Source organism: Hylobates moloch, unplaced genomic scaffold (genome assembly GCF_009828535.3).
Source record: "Hylobates moloch isolate HMO894 unplaced genomic scaffold, HMol_V3 SCAFFOLD_18, whole genome shotgun sequence".
In the NCBI taxonomy this organism is placed as follows: domain Eukaryota; kingdom Metazoa; phylum Chordata; class Mammalia; order Primates; family Hylobatidae; genus Hylobates; species Hylobates moloch.
The window spans coordinates 64,996,404-65,015,515 of NW_026652293.1; the positions used below are offsets into that span (position 1 = coordinate 64,996,404).

The 19,112-nt window shown below is 43.2% G+C and overlaps 1 protein-coding gene across 6 annotated transcripts in view; it reads right to left on the reverse strand.

Annotated features, from left to right (window-relative positions):
* The window catches only part of SIPA1L2 (signal induced proliferation associated 1 like 2), a 236,073-nt gene that overhangs the window by 31,178 nt on the left and 185,783 nt on the right, over positions 1–19,112 (reverse strand). For all 6 annotated transcript variants that reach the window (XM_058430755.1, XM_032136772.2, XM_058430754.1 and 3 more), the window contains 6 exons: positions 16,597–16,854; positions 14,669–14,752; positions 12,837–12,937; positions 12,360–12,463; positions 10,177–10,565; positions 3,261–3,485 (listed from right to left, as the gene is read on the reverse strand). In XM_058430755.1, coding sequence (XP_058286738.1) covers positions 3,261–3,485; positions 10,177–10,565; positions 12,360–12,463; positions 12,837–12,937; positions 14,669–14,752; positions 16,597–16,854 — 1,161 coding nt within the window. The remainder of the gene's footprint in view (positions 1–3,260; positions 3,486–10,176; positions 10,566–12,359; positions 12,464–12,836; positions 12,938–14,668; positions 14,753–16,596; positions 16,855–19,112) is intronic.

Consider the following 19,112-nt stretch of genomic DNA (forward strand, 5'->3'; position numbering starts at 1 on the left):
CCAAATATTCCTCAAGACACAGTAAACAGTCAGCGGCTGTACTGTCAGAGGAGGCAAACAGTCTTTGCCACACAACCTGAAACATAACACTCTAGGAATTCACGGTCCACAGCATCGAGCTGGAGAATGACCTGAATGTTATTGCTGTGTGTCTCCGAGATGACTCTTGGTTTCAAAAGCTAGGCTATCTTGTCACTGTGTGACAGCTCACTGGGAAATTGCTAGAATAAGAAACATACACAAACATGCTCAAAATTAAGAAGGATTTCTCTAAAATCCTCTATGGCTTTGTTCCTGAGGTAGGACAGGTTTCCTTGTACCTCTCAGTTCTTGAAGCACAAGCTACAGTTACAACATGAACAAATAGTGGCTGTAAAAAAAAAAAAAAAAGAAGCATTTCATAACTTTTAAAACATTACTGAAGATTTAGTTGGTTTGTGGGATGGCATGACATGAAAATGGGAGCTACAAGAAGAACCCAAGACGCTGGGTTGTGCACAAAAGCCACATAAGGAAAACAAAACAAAACTCACTGAGGTGAGTTAGGCGGTGCTGAAGAGCTCCAGGCCATATGTGTTTTGGGAAAGATGCAGGGAAAAATCCCAGGTCCTACCAATAACTGCATGGGTAAAAATATTATATCTATAATTACGATTACAATGTGCTGTTCTAGTTTCTAAATGTGTTTATAGAATATGTGTTAAAATATGTTTATAAAAATCACTAGCTTTCTCTGCTAAACTAGTAATTTAAAGAAATTATCCAATGACGTGTCATAAATATGCTCCGAGGGTTTACTCTGTGCCAGCCACTGTGAGTAGTGAAGTAAGCAGGACATGCGGCTTGCACAGGACCCCCAGTCCGGGTGTGTGTGCATGTGGTATGTATGTGGTGTGTGTGCTCTGCAGGCTGAGATGACTGATCAAGTGCAAAGACACTGTAGGAAGTACTGGGCTAGCAGGTGCAGAGAACAATCCCCTTTGGGAGGGTGCTGGCCAGGCTCAGAAACTCACAAAGGGCATTTAGGCAGAGGGGACAGCATGAATGGGTGCACAGAAGCCTGAGACAGAACTGCTCATTCGCTTATATTATTTAAAAATGTAAGACGATATTATTAACAAAATTAACAGTAGGGCTTCCACAATATGATTTCGAGAAATAACTGGTCTATGTGAAACTTCTGGAGCGCACAACTGATTTTTCTTCGGTGCACAATGAGACACTAAAAATATGCTGTACTTGGCTGGCTGTTTTCTAAGCATATCCTTCAGTGATCTGGGAAAACACTGTCTTGATAAAACTTCAAATTTAGTTAGTGCAGTCCTATATGATTGCCTTGCCTTAGAAACACTCTGTGTTGCCGGGCAGAGCCTGGGGCACGTGCTCCATCTGCCAGGATGAGCCTGCACACTGACCAGAAGCCCTGGTCTTGAATCCCAACACCGGCCTCTTGCGATAACCAGTTTGAGCTCAAATCCTCTCCATAAAATGCAAGTTAGGACAGAAGAACTTCTACAGCCTCTCCCCTCCCAGGTGTACCCAAGAGCATGTGTGGGGACTGCCTTTTGCCCTTCCACACCACAGGGGTCCCCAGGTGGGGAGCTCCAGCGGAGACACAATCTTAGTCTCCTCTAGTGTGCACACAACCTGCGACTCAGAGACGCAAACCCCTTTCTCACCTCATTCTGGACACTGCCTCGCTCTCACTGAGCATTAGTGCCATCAAACCAGTGCGTGGAAATGCATAAACCCTGGGCTTTTGCATGAAAACTGTCCAAATGGGCTCCTTTCACACTTCCCTGACTTTCCAAAAGAGTCCTTCGCCTAAACATAGTACTACGGCGACATATAAAATGCTTCTAAAAATATTTCACAGAACTTAAAAAAGGCTTGGAATGAATTCCTGTGAAGTACTCAGAAGACTCTTATTAGACAGAAATACCAACGTATCATTCTACCATTTTCATTTGTAATAAAAAGGGCTAGTTATCACTATGAAATTCCTTCCTAAATAAGCCATTTGCAATGACTGACATGATTTTTTTAACAAAAGATTCCATGTTCAATTTAAGTACTAAAAGAATTTTTAATTTAGAAGGCAATATCATACGAGCTGTATTTAAGACACAGATCATTTTTTTTTTTAAGGGAAAAAAGTGATACTAGTTCACTGGCAAAGTGTAAAATCTGGAGGCTCTCTCTGAAGAGCCATCCCAGTGCGGGTGCATGCCACGCTCAGCACCACACGCCTGATGACGCTATCGCAGGCAGGTACAGCAGAGCACACAGACCTGATCACTTAGCATGAGTATTCTGTTAAGCTTCTTTACGAAATAAGCAAATAGTTCCTTAGCCCCAACCAGCCTTGCTCTGCATTCTTGAAATGCAATTTATTTACCTGTCTCTTCACAGAGGCATCAGCATAGTTTTCACAAGTGTTGTAGGATGGGTTATCAGTATTTTAAAATCTTTTCTTTTTCAAACAGATACAAAGCATCCTTCCCTACATGCCCACCGCCCCTCCGCCCCAACCTCAAACCTAACAACTAAAAGGAAAATTGGAAGTCATGCTAAACTAAGAAAAATACTTTTTCTTTTAGGAGTCACTTACACAGCAACTTTAAGAAATACACAGGACTCTGTGGGAATTCAAACTGCCTTTGACCTTGTGTATTTATAGAGACTCTATACTCATATCATCAGTACCATGTTACCATGAGTTTTCTACTGCGGGCAGATTTGAATATAAAAGCAAAGAACACAGATTTCTTTTCATTTTTTTATGTAAAAATCAAGAAAACAGAAGAATTTTATAGAGAAATATAAACATGAACATTTAAAGAGTTTAAGAAACATGTTTCTAGATTATTCTTTTTTTTTTGAGACGGAGTCTCGCTCCGTCGCCCAGGCTGGAGTGCAGTGGCGCAATCTCGGCTCACTGCAAGCTCTGCCTCCCCGGTTCACGCCATTCTCCTGCCTCAGCCTCTCCGAGTAGCTGGGACTACAGGCGCCTGCCACCACGCCCGGCTAATTTTTTGTATTTTTTAGTAGAGACGGGGTTTCACTGTGGTCTCGATCTCCTGACCTCGTGATCTGCCCGCCTCGGCCTCCCAAAGTGCTGGGATTACAAGCGTGAGCCACCGCGCCCGGCCGATTATTCTGTTTTAGAAAATATATTTCCTTTGGGAGGAAAATACATTTGCTTAGTCAATCCCTACAGTGAAAAATGCTGACCAGAGAAGAACAGCCAACAACCTTACCCAGGACATTCAGTCACTTCAGGCTCCTCGGGCGGTGGGCTGCCCTCCGATTTCTTCCAGCCAATGACATATTTGTTCACTGCCCCTTGTCTGTGGTAGGGCTTGGACATGGACCCGGGAACCTGTTGTCCGCTGCTGTGAGACACGATGTAGACTTTGGATGAATCCAGAGATCCACTATTTTTTGAACAGTGAGCTGAAGGGCTTCCTGAATGGTGAGAACCACTGAGGAGAAAACCAGACAAAAGCTGCAATATAATCCGGTTTCAGCGGTGCTGGCACACGGCCAAATTCAGAGCCACAAGGCTTTCCTCAAGTCTTTCTCCGAGAGCAAAATTGGGCCCAGTGAGGCAGATGGAGCCTTCTTTCTACCATGGAGTTTGCTAGGAAGCCTCATTTTACATAGGCTAAGGTTATTCACGTGCAAGTTGTATGCCTGTGGCAGGAAGGATGTTAAAAACATGGCCGGGGAAGTCTGATAGAAAAATGGGCAACATTCCTAAACTGATGCTTCAAAAGAGAACAAACTCAAATGGTGAATATGTTTATCGGAGAAGGTGCTCAAACTCAGTTGTCTCCAGGGAAATGCCAATGCAAACCATAATGGAATAGCATTACATACTCACCAGATAGGCAAAAATGGGAATGCATGACAATACCCAGTGACCCAGTGTTAGTAAGAACTGGGGCAGTGGGTACTTTCCTACTGCTGGTGGGAGTAAAAAGTGCATGAAACAGTTTGAGCATTACCTATGAAGGTGTGTGTACCTGCAGAGCTTATGATACAGCAATCCCACTCCAAGGGCACACACACAGCAAACCCCTGCTGCACGTGCAACTGTCAACGTGGAACAATGTCAATTAGAAGCATTGATTTTAAGAACTCCCCAATGGAAGCAACCCAAATCATCAATAGTAGAAGGATATTCGATTAATAACTATGAATGAATACATGGAGTACTCTACAAATGAATGGACTGAGGCTACAGACGACTTGAGCAATCTCATGAACAACGTAGAGAAGAAGCAAGTCACAAAGAATACAATGATCATGAGCCAGTTTCTTAATAAAGTTCATAAACAGGTAAAACTAAACAACATGTCATTCAGGAAAATGTAAAGAAAATGAGGGGATGATTATCACAAAAGCCAGGGTAGTGGCTACCTCAAGGGAGAAGAGAAGGGGTTGTAATTGGGTAGGATGCAGAGAGCTTCCAGACACAGCAATGTTCTAGTCCTTAACCTGGTGGTAGTTACAGGGGTGTTTGCTGCATTATCATATGATACAACAGCAACAATACTGAAACAGACAGAGGCCCTAAAAACAATAAAAATTTTCAAGGTTAGTAATTAAGCTAAGGCCAGAAGGACTACCCACCCCCGGCTGACTGAGAAATTAAGTGGACAGTTAATCACCACCAGAAATATCTTTTTCTTAAATTAGAAAGATCAACAATATGTTTTATGAAAAATGAATAAAAGTTACTTTATAAATATGAAAAATTTTAAGAGTTTAAATTATAGGTCTAATCTCAGCATTCAGAAAGGCAGGTGGGCTTCACTTTCAGCAAACTTGACACGTGAGTGCAATGCGAGGATTCTGGGTCTCAACATCAGCTCTGTCCCTTACCACTGCCAGACCCCGGGCAAATTTCTTAACCTCAGTTTTCTTATCTGTAAATTGAGGATAATAACAGTATCTACCTCCGAAGGTTTCTCTGAAGATAATCTGAGTTAATATTAGTGAAGCACTTAGAACAGTGCGTAGCATAGGGTAAGCATTATATAAATGTAGTTATAGAAAGTGACCCAGGAAAGGATTATTCACGAGTAGGAGTCCTTTCTATTGAAAGAGTTTAACACAGGGTTCCTGCAGTAGCAAGCTCCTCCAGTAGGCTGTACATATAATCCTATTCTGAAACCCCAGGTGAGCACAGACCTTTTCTGATACATGTATAAAGCAAGTATCATAAAAGACGAATAAAGTTTAAAAATAAGAATGATATTAAAATGAACTTTTTGTAGAGGTTCAAGAGGAAATAAAGAAACAAAATAAACGGACCCACTTTCAGGGTCTCTGCGTTTTGGAAAACACTGCGGTATTAAGTAAAATTAACCAACAAACAAAGCGCCTCATCTACTCCTATGAAGAAACTTAGTTGCTGGTGGCTGGTCTGGTGCCCTTGAGTATGACTGGTGGCTCCCTCTCTCTGGGCGCTAACTGTGGGTCTCGGGAAGACGCTGCACTGCCTCTCCAATGACATCCACACACATGGAACACCAGGTCGGGAGAACAGTAAAGCAACATGACCAAGGTGACCTGAGGAGTAAGACAAGCAATCAACAGGCATGGAGAATAGGAGCTAATGGACTCCTCCCATTCACTGGGGTGCACGCCAGTTAGGAATAGGAGCTAATGGACTCCTCCCATTCACTGGGGTGCACGCCAGTTAGGGAGCCCTAACATGAAAACCGTGCATCTAGACAATGAGCTCTGAAGCCCTGTATGTTATTTTCCCAAGTGTATTTTGCAAAATTTCAGAGCTACAGAAAAGGGAAAGGATAGTAGAATAAACATCCACATACTCTTTTTCTAGATCTACTAATTCCTCTCTCAACCATCTGAGAATTAGCTGCAAGCGTAAAGACATCATACTCCTACATTTCAGCATTTATTTCCCAAGAATAAGGACATCCCCCCAGTAGTTAACCAAGTGATGATCACGTACAGGACATCAGGCATTAATGCAATACTGTTACCTAACAGACAGTCCACATGCTAGTTTCCCAATTGTCCCAATAAGGCTTATGGCCTTAGTTTCCCCATTAAGAACCTGATGAAGGACTGTGCACTGCCTTCCACTACCCGTGTGTCTCATGTATTTTAAAGCCTCAGATGATCCCCGAGATGTTTTGTTGTTAAAGGCTGGGGCACTCAAAGTCATGGTCTAGTTAATACGCTGCACGTGTGTAGGTTACTCACCTTTCCCCCTTAAAATGACCAAAGTGTACAGATTTGAAAATGTATAGGTAATGATAGCGTGATCACAAACTCTATGTATTTTTCCATTTGTTTTATAACATTTTCTAAAAATCAGATTTCATTAAAAATGTCTTTTATCCCAACTGTAAGATATTTTAAAGTTAACTTGAAGAATAAATGTACAGAATCCATTTGATGAGCAATATGGCACAATTCCTTGTTTAGTAGCAGTCGTATCATTACAGAAGTGTTCTCTGATGCTGATAACATTCTAGAATGTTGCCCACAAACTTTTTCATGAATCCTTTCCTTCTGGACTAATGCTCTTCTTTCAGAGTTATACTGCCAACGCCCAGTCATTTGCACCCGGAGAATGGTATGCTGGCATGAATAATGATAAACAGCCCAACATCGTGTGTGCCATTTACAGGAGAATCCAGAACATGGGGTTTGTTTTTGCAGTTGATTTATTTCATTTTGCAAAGCCTTAGTTAGGCTAGCATAAATACTGCTTGGTATTCTGAGCTCCTATCTAAATGCCCTGCCCTCGAAGAAAGAAAAAAAAAATGTGTTTGCTACATTAAAAGAACTGAGCAGCAGGAGAAAGCAGGCTAGATATATGCTTGTTCTGCTTAATAGATGATTCCTGTTCCCCTACCCTCTTCCTCACAAGAGTGTAACTTGTCTTAAAGAGCTGTAAGTCCTCCCTTTGCCTCCTTAGTACAATCTTGGAATCGTGCCATATACACAATTCTGTACTTATTTAACTCCCGGGTGGCTGCCAAGGAATGTGCGTGTGTGTGTGGAGGAGGCTTGCTATGGTGTCGGTGGTGAAAACCCAGAGTTAAAGAATTAAGAGTACACCACATACTGATTGGGACTCCTGACACTGTGAACTGGGAATGGTGGATCCTACATTCCTCCTACTTCCCTAGGTTACCCAGGCACTGGTTTATTAACTCCATCAATAAGCATTTATCAAGCATTATTCCTAGTTCCTTTCTTCATTCAAAAAATATTCAGATGCCTGCCATGTGCACAGAACCGTATTAAGTGTTGTGGATACAAGTGAACAAGATAGGCCATGACCCTATCAGCTCAAAACACGAATGCTCCAGGGAGGGGAAGGTAGCGATAAGTGACCTTCCCGTGGGAAGGAAAATGCAGTAAACACAAACAATTTTATTTAGAGGTGGGTGCTATGAAGAAAATAACACGCGGGTCAGGGGCATGGAGCACTTGGAGGCAGAAGTGTGGGTTTAGGCAGGATGGTCACCCATGTCAGTTCCTGAAAGTTTATTCTGCTCTTCTGTTACCTGGGCTACTCCCAGTCACAACCCAAGCCCTCCAGCAGTAGGCCTCGGCTTGAGGGGACTACAAGGCTGCCTGAACTGGGACAGGAGAGGAAAGTACAGGGCTAAGGGAGCCTTCCTCATGGCCGCCCATGCCCCAGCTGGAGTTGGCATTTCAGAGTTTGCAGAATCTTTGTGTGGCTTGAGGTTGGTCCCTCGTCCTCTGATGAGTCACCTGCCTTTCACTCAACACACAGAAAACAAGGCAAATGCTATAAATCCCATCCCTCTTCCTCGCCTCCTGTGCAGGTCGGGGGGCAGGCAAGAGGAAGTGTTAAAAAGATTTCATTCAATGACTGAATTCCACGCTGAGCAAAAGCCTAGGATGCAAGTTGAAATGTGGCTTCAAAGCCACCATCAACGAAGAATTACAAGAAAAGGGCAGTCAAGTGGTAAAAGATTCCACTCACTCAGCATCTATCACTTATACAACAGCTGGGCCACATCCAATTTAGAGTGGCGGAAGAAAGTAAAATCAATCAGAAATCCAATCTAGCACTGTCATATACTTTCTAATAGTCTAGCCCATTCCATTTGTGAAGGGTTAAGGTAGTCATGAAAATCCATTTCAAATACCGGTAAATACCCCTACCAAATATCAACAAATGAATGTACTCTGAAGGCAGTCTCCATAGAAATTTTACTTAATAATAATAATACAAACAAAACTCTATTTGTGATGCCAATGACATCTGTCCAAAAAGGTGTCATGAAATCAGCTCTTTTACAAATCACCTAAACTTTGAACTAGATGTTAGCAGGTTCTGCAGTCCCGAGATGGTCTCTACAGTATGACCACTATTCCTGAAATTAAGCCAGGAAAAATTCAGATAACCAAATTCACTGATAATCCTTAATTATTATATTAGTTATTAGTACTAAACCTATTTTAAGTCAAATTATTAAATAGAACTAGTAAAAAAGTAGTAGGAATGTCTATTTTGAAAATAATCTTCATATCCTAAGCTCCCTCTGCATGGTGGACACGCATGATTTCTACTCTCTGGCATCCACTCCCCCTTCTCCAGGTCAAATAATGCCCTGCTTCTCTTCTGGGGCAGTGGCTGTATTTGCCATTCCTTGGCTGCACGGCTTGGTGACAGGGACTGACCCCCAGCCCAGGCTGGGGGCCCTGACTGCCCTAGACGATGCTACCCCCTAACCACATGATTAGAACTAAGAACATGTGAGGAGATACGGGGGTGGTGTGGGGGCGGGGGGTTGGCTTTGGAGAGGGCAGAAACCTGTTTCTTCTGCAGAAACTAGAAAAAAACTACTTTCTACCTGGGGACAGACGAGCGTGACTGTGGGAGGTCTGCAGGTGGCACAGCTGTTTTCAGCCAAGAGAAGAATGCTGACATTTTGGGAAATGGTCATATGGAGTGGGAAGATGGAGGCAACCTGGTCCTGCACAGTTATCATTTTGAGCTGCTGGGTCAAGCAGAACCCTGAAAGTGCTAGACTTGTTGGTTACATGAGCCCCAATATGACCCTGGTTGCGTGAACCAATCGGCATGGAGTTTCTTTAACTTGTAATGTAAAGGTCCCTGAATGACACTCAGTGGTGGGGTGAGGGGGGACTCTGAAGGGGAGCCTAAGGAACATAAAAATCCTTTCACCATGACCGCTACAGGTCTGCCTTGAGCACCATCATTTGGAGAAATGCTCCCTCACAGCACTAGGTACCTGCAAGAAATATTCCCATTCTTAGTTCATCTGACTCTGCCCTCCAGCATTTAGACTCTGCCCTCCAGCATTGTGGGCAGGAGTCAGAGAGTAACTTGGAGCTGAATCAGGGAAGGCCTTGGAAACAAGCAGAAAAACGACAGTGGTAGTTGCTATAAATAGTTAAACTCTGTCCACAGCCAAAGTGAAGAAATGCATTTCTTTGTCCTTTGCCTAGTCTTCGAAAGTGAAGGTAGAAATCGCAAATTAGGTATTTTAAAACCACTGCAGAGAAGTATGTCAAACAGGAGTTTAAAACCACTCATAAGGAGATATTAAACATCTACACTTAGAGTACTTAGAACACAATTCCTTTACACTTAGCTAGTCTTTGCCGAATGAACCCCAGCTGCAGAGCCGAACACACTTTCATTGTTATACTCATGATCTCAGGCCTCCCCTGCTGTCGGGGCCGTAGGAACAGGGAGGAAGTGTGTGCATGTCCTCACGGCAGGGAGCTACACGTGCTCCACACACATGCTGCCCTCATGGCTTCCTACTACTATGGTCTGAAGATTAGTGAGTGCCACCTCTTCTCCAAAACATGTAGGGACAACAGGTTGAATTAGGAGAGAGACATAAGTGTCCTGACTAGAGCAATTAATATCTCTATTGACTTTTCACTCAAACTTAATAGGAAAAAAAAAAACACAAACAAGGGACTTATTATTAACATGCAAACTTTCACATTTTCATATTGTAGAACAAGCCCTTCCTCTGATGTCAGACAGCTAGGAAAAATAACACCAACCTACCTGATGCCCCTACTGCTTACAGTTCAGGCTTCTGCCCTATCCCAGCATGCAGGGCCCAGGTGGCACCAGCAGGTACTACTCTGCAGTGCTGTGGGGCTTACCTGGAATGAGAGGATATCTCACTGAGATCGCCCATGCTGCCTTCCGCAGCACTGCCGGCGGAGATGGCGGACGCGTAGCCATGCACAGAGTATAACTTGGCCGGCTCGTCGTCAGGCCCAGAGACGTCCGCAGCGTCAGCCCACTGCTCGGCCCGGCTGTGGATCAGGGACCTGCTGCCTGCCAGGTGCACAGGGCCAAGGATGGTGGCAGGCATGCACGGGGCTGTGTCGATGCCGCTGTCGGTGGAGGCCCCTTTGATGTAGGTCAGCCCCAGTAACTCGGGATCCATCAGGTCGCCAGACCCAAAGTGCTTGTCGTCACTGTTGCTGGACGTGTTGCTGGAGAGCGTGTTGCTGCTGGAGTGACTGGAGCAACTTTTATCCCCAATCTTGAGAAGAGAGAGGAACAGAGAGTCTTCAAGTGAATCTTGAACTCAGGTGCTTCTCACCCTGACTCAGGGGGCTACAAGCCATGGGATCGCACCCGAGCCCTTTCTACTCACTCTTCAATGTGGGCAATGACAGGATTTCCTTTTTCGAAAGCAACCTGGTTTTGTGCAGAAGTCTCTAATTCATACTTCTTCCCATAATTTATCTAAGTTAAATGGGTATCTTTAAGTCTTTAATTATTTGTGCATGAAGCACAAAAGTATGGCCACAGTGTCACTAGCAAAGAAAATAATAAACAAAGGTGATATAAACTGGGAAGGAACATGGAAAATTAACACAAGGAAGAGAAAGACCACTTACTAAGAAAATGCTTCTATGACAAATTATAGTGCCAGCCTTGAGTTTGGGGGAGAAGGCTCAGGTTCCAGTCACAAAGGTAGAACTTTCTGATTAATCACTTAACCCTCTCTGTGCTTGTAATAGCAAGCTTACATGATTCTTGTGTGAAGCTAATGAGATAATATATGCAGAAGCACTTGGCTGCTGCAAAGTACACGGTAAACACGAAGAATCTCTCTGTGACAGCCCCAGTCAAATTGCTTCCCAAGCCTTTAAGAAATGGGAATCTCTTGAGAGTAAATAGGTCTGAAAAAGAGTCAATGCTTTTGGTTGGGGTGGGGGGTCTCTGGAAGACAAAAAGCAAATAGAACAGAAGAAACGTCCCTGTCTGTACAATGTACTCATACAGACACGGCCTCTCTTCAGTCTGGGAAAAGCAACAAGATCTGAAGCATCAGCAAAGGGCTTTGGAATCATAAGAACGAGCCAGGCCCCAGTAGATTTTAAAGCGGTTTGGCCTTATCTTTTTTTTATTCCAGCCTATCAGATCCTTAAGCAAATCACCTTGACCTTTTCATCATACACCGATATTCTCAAAACTACGCCCACACCATGTATCCCTTTGCTGAAACCAATATGAGAACATTGTAAAGGTGGATTTAAATAGATACGGTGAGGCTGACTCAAGACAAGGTCACAGTCACAGCTGAGGGAAGAAATGTCACATGTGTTTGCTAAGGGACAACTGCAAAGCTGGCTGATGACACATTAAGAAAGAAGAAAGACATAGCTGAATTCAGGACCTTATAAGTTATCTTCACCTGAACATTTTCAAAAATAAGCCACTTTAAAATGTTGGCTTTATTTGTAATAACCAACAATTCCTGTTTCTGCATTTCAATGGAAGTTTTGCTTCATTGGGCTACAGTCACCCTTGAGGCTCACCTCCCAGGGTTTCTTCAAGGGGTAAACATGGCAACACATGCAAAGGACTGAGAACTATCAAGTGGGCGCTGCTCTACCCTGACATGTGTAATGGGTGGCTGCGGCCGTGGTTATTAAATCATCTGTGACTGTACAGTAAATGGCTACCTATGGGCAGAGTTCCTCTGACCACACACACTGATTAGCGGTTTCTGCTTCTGTTTTGTGCCACTAAATCGATAAGTGGTTAATAGATTACAAATGGGAACATGATTTAGTAACTACTGCACTGGATACCGAGGATCAAAAGGCTGAGGATATAACTTTGGCTTTGCCACTAATTTGCTGTGCAACCTTTCTTTGAGGTCCTTTATAAATCAGGAAGATAGTTTCCCTTTTTAACCTCACCTCTAAGAGCCCTGTGAGGTAATGTGCTCTTGAGCATCCCCAGGAAGCAGGCTGTACCACTGTGTGCCGAGACAGATCAGTCCTGGCTAGGCCAGTGAAGGGCTTATGAACAACGGACTTACGTGAGAAAGCTTATTGGGGGAATCTTTGCAACTTCCATCTTTCTGCAGAGCTCTTTCTTTATAGGGACCCAGGACTTTGGAAGGTGGGCCATGCCATTTGGTTTCTGTCACACAAAAAGAGAGGAGTTGAATTTCCAATTTCCAGTATTACCAAAAGAGTAAAGAAAACCAGGAGTCAGACAAGTGGTTTGGTAAACACGAACAGGCTTGTGGTTCTAGGACTTTCTGGTCTTACCAATGGATATGCCACAAAAATAGACAGAACCACCACCATAAAGTGTTCACTTTCTGCAGGTGCCACAACCACAACCAACCATGACCACACCCCCTCCTGCATCTGGAGACCCAGCTCATCACCTCAATTTGGTGCACATAGGTTGAATGAGCGAATGAATAAAATGAAGTGATGGGAGAGGAGGAGGCAGGGAGGGGGAAAGGCGGAGCAAAGGAGGTCAATTTCCAGGAGTTCCTTATTACCAGGGTGCCTGCTTGCTTCCATGGTGTCTTCCCTCTCCCTGGCTCCGTCGCATTCCAAAGGGCCTGAGCCCTGGTGTTCGAGCAGTAGAGGGGACTGGCACCTGAAAAGAACACAGAGCTGAGCCTGTCCTTTCTCAACCGTGCCACCTGCCAGCAGGCACACAGGAGTGCTGGCTTCCAAGTAGGCTATGTGAGGGAAAGCCCTATCCAGGAGCTGGTTTTTTGGCAAATAAAAATGCAAATTGTCAGCTCAGCCCCGCCAGAGAAGCTAAAAGCATCTGAAATTGTGGGATCTGGTTTAACCGGAGGGTCAGAAAAAGCAGCTGGATGACAGCCATTTACAGATAAAGAAGGGCTGCTGCAACCAGGAGGTTGAAGGACTGTCCAGGATCAGACAATGTACCTGCAAGCTAAGGGGGAGGTCGCATTTTTACATTATGCTTAGAATACATAGCACTGACATATCTTTATATTAAATTTTTCTAAAGAAAAAAAAGGGCCGGGCGCAGTGGCTCCTGCCTGTAATCCCAGCACTTTGGGAGGCCAAGGCGAGCAGATCACTAGGTCAGGAGTTGGAGACCAACCTGGCCAACATGGTGAAACCTCCTCTCTACTAAAAATACAAAAATTAGCCAGGCGTGGTGGCACGCGCCTGTAATCCCAGCTACTCAGGAGGCTGAGGCAGGAGAATTGCTTGAACCCGGGAGGCGGAGGTTGCAGTGAGCCAAGATCATGCCATTGTACTCCAGCCTGGGCAACAGACCGAGACTCCATCTCAAAAGAAAAACAAAAAAAAAAAAAAAAAGAAAAAAAAAGATTAACTCTAGACTACATCCAAGTAGACTTTGTTTTATGAAAACCCCAAATATGAAAGAAATAAGTAGAAGAAAACTTATTCACATTACAAGGTGATCCTTATTTACAGAATTCTGGTTGAAGACCTTGGTTTACAGAAAAAGCCAGAAAAGCTTTTACTGTTTATACAAAAAAGAAAACCAAAAAAGCCAACATCAAAAAATCCTCTCTTCTCTTAAAATGCAATGTAATTTAGAAAGTTGCTTGACATACAACTTTTAAGAACTCTGTCTATCATCTAAGGGAAGGAACACATATAACTCAGACTACATATGGAGAGAAATTTCCCCGTGCACCTGCGGGAGCAGTGATATAAACTGCTCCTCAGAGTGGAGTCCTTCCCACTGACCGGACATTCTCTCCTCTCAATCAGTGTGACCAGCTCCTAACTCCAACCCAAAGCAGCACCAAGTCACATAGGCCCCGGCAGACGACTCCTCAGGAGCGCATCCTGGCGCCACACTCCCTCTTCTCTTGCCAGAGGTGGTGGGATTGGTCAACTCCGTGTCTTTGTTCACAGAAGTCCTCAGGCTCTGCCTGAGCTGCTGGCTCCTGGGGACTGTGTGGATACTACAAAGGGCAGCTCTCAGCTAGGTGTGCTGGGGCAACCTCCCAGTGCTTCTCAGACAGGAAGCAAAAAAGCCAGATGCTAAACCCACTTCTCTGATTTTGAGCAGTGTTTCCTCATCAGCAATTAAAGTCAGGAGGCAATTAAGCCCTCACATCCTTAATTTTCATGTTCTGTAAACCTTTCCTCATCAAAAAGGAAAAAACAGGCTGAGAACATAGACAAGTGAGAGTTACCTATATAGAAATAAGGAGCTTTCCAACCTGGACAAGTCACTTGTTAAAAGCATGTCTGGCATTGTTATATTCCCCAAATGGCCCCGATACAGCAGGCACACAGTAAATGCTTTTGAATGAGTCACAGAAACAGGTTCCTCCCAGTGGATAACTAAGATAAAAATGAACGGTACCCGTCGTAGCCCACTTGTGGTCTCCAGGGTCCACTCCCGCCGGGTCCAGGGTCGCTGGAGGATGACTGGTTGCTGGGCGAGCTTCTGAAAGGTTGAGTAGAGTCATTAACAGGGCACTGAACTATCTGCCAAGCCCCTTGACCGGGCCTGTTTTGTTTCACAAATAAATATACTTTGAGAATGACAAAGAAAAGGAAGAAAAACATATTGCCATGTGAAACAGAATAAATCATGGAAAAATAAACTAAGAATCGGTGATGCCTGGGGATATCAGTGGTTTATGATTGGCAATTTGTCCTAGGAAAGAGGTATGACAAGACAAGCCTTCACTGTCTAAAGATTTAAAGCACAGATAATGATTCCCTCCCAGAGAAATACAGAAGAACAGCAATAAAATTTCTGAGAATACAGAATTATGAAAACATTACTAATTCTTATTACGTGAAATTTAAAACAAGTCACGTTTTAGTTCTATACTTAAAACTTATGCAAAAAGAAAAACCTAAATTTGGCAAAACCATTTATTTTCACACATCTCTTGAATGTAATCCTATTTATCTTTTTTTCAGACATGCAAAAATGAAAAATACTCATGAAAACTCACTTGATGAAGATGTGCTTGCCAAGTTTCCCTTTTGCTACTAGAATACTTCTGGTTTTTTCCTATAATTTACTTAAATTAGAATTACATAATTTTACTTTAAGTAAATTTTAATTTAATACAATTTACTTAAATTATGATTATTTAAATTTACTTAAATAAGGGAGGTTCTGCAGACCCCCTTCCTTCTATATGTTGCCCCTTCTATCAGGGCTATCTATGTACATTTCTTTGAATACGGGAAAGTTATAAACTTAGCAGACTTTTGAGTTAGGAGACCCAGAGCCAAGATGATTGAATGTTAAATTAAATTAACACCTCTCCTGCATTCACTCTGGAAAGAATGAAAATTGGAGAAGGGAGAGGATGACCACAAGTTTTATCAATTAATTCTGGTTAATATTTATATAAGCTTATCAATTAATTCTGGTTAATATTTATATAAGCTTACTAAGTGCCAGGCCCAGTTCTAAGCATCTTACATATATTGACTCACTCAGTCCTCAAAATTTCCTGATGTGGTTTGTCAGATGAGGAAACTGGAGGTTTAGAGAGGATGAGTACCAGGCCCATGGTTATAGTACATCGAGTAAGTTAGAGCCGTGATTCCAGCCTGGCTCCTAGTCTGTGACCAGAGCCTGACACGTCATAATTGAGAAAACCCGTGGCATTACCGTGCCTACATGTTACATAAAAGTTAGAATAAAAGGAGTAGGAATTAACAACAATAAGAAATTTATTATTTTGTTTTGTTAAAATGATCTATGCAAATTAGGCATCTGAAAACCCTCACCAGCTTCCAATGGTACTAGATTTAACTTTTAAACAAGTGTATGCATTCTTCTTTGAAAAAATAATTTTAAACTCAACTCACTTTGCTTAAAAGGAGAAAAGCAAAGAGGAAGTCCTAATGAGCTTGGAACCTCTTAAAGTATTACTCACATTATGATGATAGTTAAGCACCGATTGTTCAGTTTTATTTATGCTCAAACCTGTTCACCTTTTCTAGAGGCTCCAGCAGAATAGTTTCTGGGGTAACTTTCCCATCTTGGTGAAGAGAGCCAGTGGACAAGGAGGAAGGATACTGGAAAGAGGAAAAGCTGTGACCCTGGTGGGCAGAACCTGCATTTTACCAGCACCATCTCAGGGCCAGGAGAGTGCGCGACCCCAGGCACCACTGTGCCTGGGGCCTGCCTTGCCACCCTGCTTGCCAACTTGTTGTGAACAAGCTAACTCAGAAGTGATTAAGCAAAACCCTCCCTACAATGTCAAGTTCTCACCCCAGTGATTTCCAAGGGCCGCCCTTGAGGAAAGGAACCAGCATTACCTCGTGCCATCGGGCAGCTTCCGGTCGAAGGAGGTGCTGCGAGGAATGGCGGCCTGGGCCTGCTGGAGCAGCTGTTGGCACGGCAGCCGGTCGGGCGTGCCGGGGATGGGGGAAGCTCTAGAGAGGGGCTGCAGGGCAGGAGTGGGCACCCGGTGCCACGTGGTGTTCCTCCTGAAGGGGGTTTTATACTCGCAGGGGGTGCCCTCGCTGTCGAGTTTATATTCCACCATGGGGATCCGGCAGAGCTCTGAACACCCTCTGTTGGGCCAAGAAGAAATGGTGAGAAGGGAAGCTCGCAGCCGAGCCGTCAGCATGGCTTACTCACAGCTGGGCCCATCAACACACATCACATGGTGTGTGCCTCTCCCGGCTCCAAGTCAATGATGCAGAGCGATCCACCCTTAGGAGCATCTCACCTATAATAAAACCACATTCCCACACTATTCAATTCCTCTTCTGCCAGCAATGACTGCGTCTAGAAATGAGAAAGGCTGTTTGTGGCTTTTTTCCTGGCTGCTGTGCAGCCACACACATCATCTATGCTGGTACCTGCTAATACAGCTGTATGGTTATTAAAATGTTCCAACTACCAGTGTGTAAGCAGCTGCTGTCCCAAGACCCCCAATACACAGCTAAAAAAAATTAACACCTGGCACAGCAGAGGCCTCCAGGACTTGTAGGTTAAATATTTTAAATATATTTCTGGAGATAACAAGTACTATCTCCGGTAATTAGAAATCTAAAGTCCAGAGACATTAAACACCTTGTTCACAGTTACTCAGCAGGACCAAGACTGGGCCTCTGGTCCTCACATCCACTCCCAGGGAGGGTTGAAATAAGACCCGCTAAGCAAATGTTCGTCACGTTTAGGGACGATGGAAATATCCATTATCTTGTTTGTGGTGACTATTTCACACATGGGCCCAAACTCATCAAAATGTATGCTTTGTATACATGCAGTTCATTATGCATCAACTACACCTCAATAAAGTTGTAGAAAAAATCTTACTAAATGGAAAGAGAAAAGCTTCCTTTTGTCTGATACTTTATTCTTCAAGAAAGTCTTTGGTTAAATACAGCATAACCAGTCTTAGTGACCAAAAGAACTAGGCCATGTCTGTGTTCAACATATGGGAGTTGGTGGATTCTAAGGTTTCTCTATCTTTCTCTGTCTGTAGTTCCTCCTTATTACAAGCTTTGTATGAGATTTATCTTCCTGAAAACTTCAATGTCTCCTTAATGCCTTTCAGGCACACCATGTGCCTAGCACTGGCTTGCCCCCAGTCCCTCCATAGGCACATGGCCCATAGAGCAGACGCCAGAGGTGGCTCACAGAGCCACTCAGAGTCCTCTGAGCACCTGAAATGGGCTTGTGTTTGGAGGAACACAGTGATTTCATTTTCATTAATTTAACTTTAAAAACTGATACTCTGATTCATTTTTTAAGTGTTTAGAATAACTTGGGTATGTGAATCTATGTTTTCAACTTTACATTTTACGAAATATAAACAGCAAGTACTCAGGATAAAACTTAGCATCTGATTTGAGATATGCTGTCAGTGTGAAATGTACTACAAATTTCAAAGACATAATACAAAAAATAATGTAAACTATCTCATTAATAATCGCTTAAGAGATGATAGTATTTTGGAGATATAAGGTTAAAATATATTACTAAAAATAATTTCACCTGTTTCTTTTTACTTCTTTTAATATGGCTACTGGAAAATCCAGATAAAATCTTTCTATTGGACAGCCCCCTGCAGAGGAACCCGGCCTGCCACAGCTCTCTGCATGTTGTCTATCTACCCCCAGCTGGCTGATCTGCTCCAGTCCCACCTCCTGGCAATTGTATCTCCCAGTCTGACCCAAATCTCAACTTAAATCTTGCCTTCTCCATAAGATTTTCTGACTGTGCTGCACAGTGCAAAGGATGGCAAGTCATGGTACAATTTAAAAAAGGTGTGTGCTCTGCACAGATGCCCTGACAGACACAGGCCCCTGTGCTGAACTTCAGTGGTCCCTCACCACTGCAGGAAGGCACCTTTCTGACACAAGCCATGCAAGTGCATGCAATAGCCGCATTCTTGGCTATGGGGGCCTTGTCTATTTACAACCAGGATGGATCAGTATGACCCAATATTCATGGTTTTGGCTCTGGCTAGTTGATGGATATTGCTGTTAGGCATTTCATATATAAATTCTGTCTTTCCAGGTAATTAGCAAACTTCTAGGACAGAACTGATCATATCTTTAATTAATATGCATATGTGGAATCAAAAGCATTGAACATGGGTGATAAATAAGCTTTAATAGATTAAAAATACTTCATTTATATAATCTGAACAGATATTTTAAACTATAGTTATATTAATATAATCAGGAATCAGAGTTACCAATCACTTTTTTATTGAGTCTGAGAGAAGTGAAAAGCACAGTTAGTAAAAGCTGTCACAATTCAGGGAAAACCTGAGTGTCCATCATGTGAAAGTCAGGTGTGGCTTTTAGTTACCATA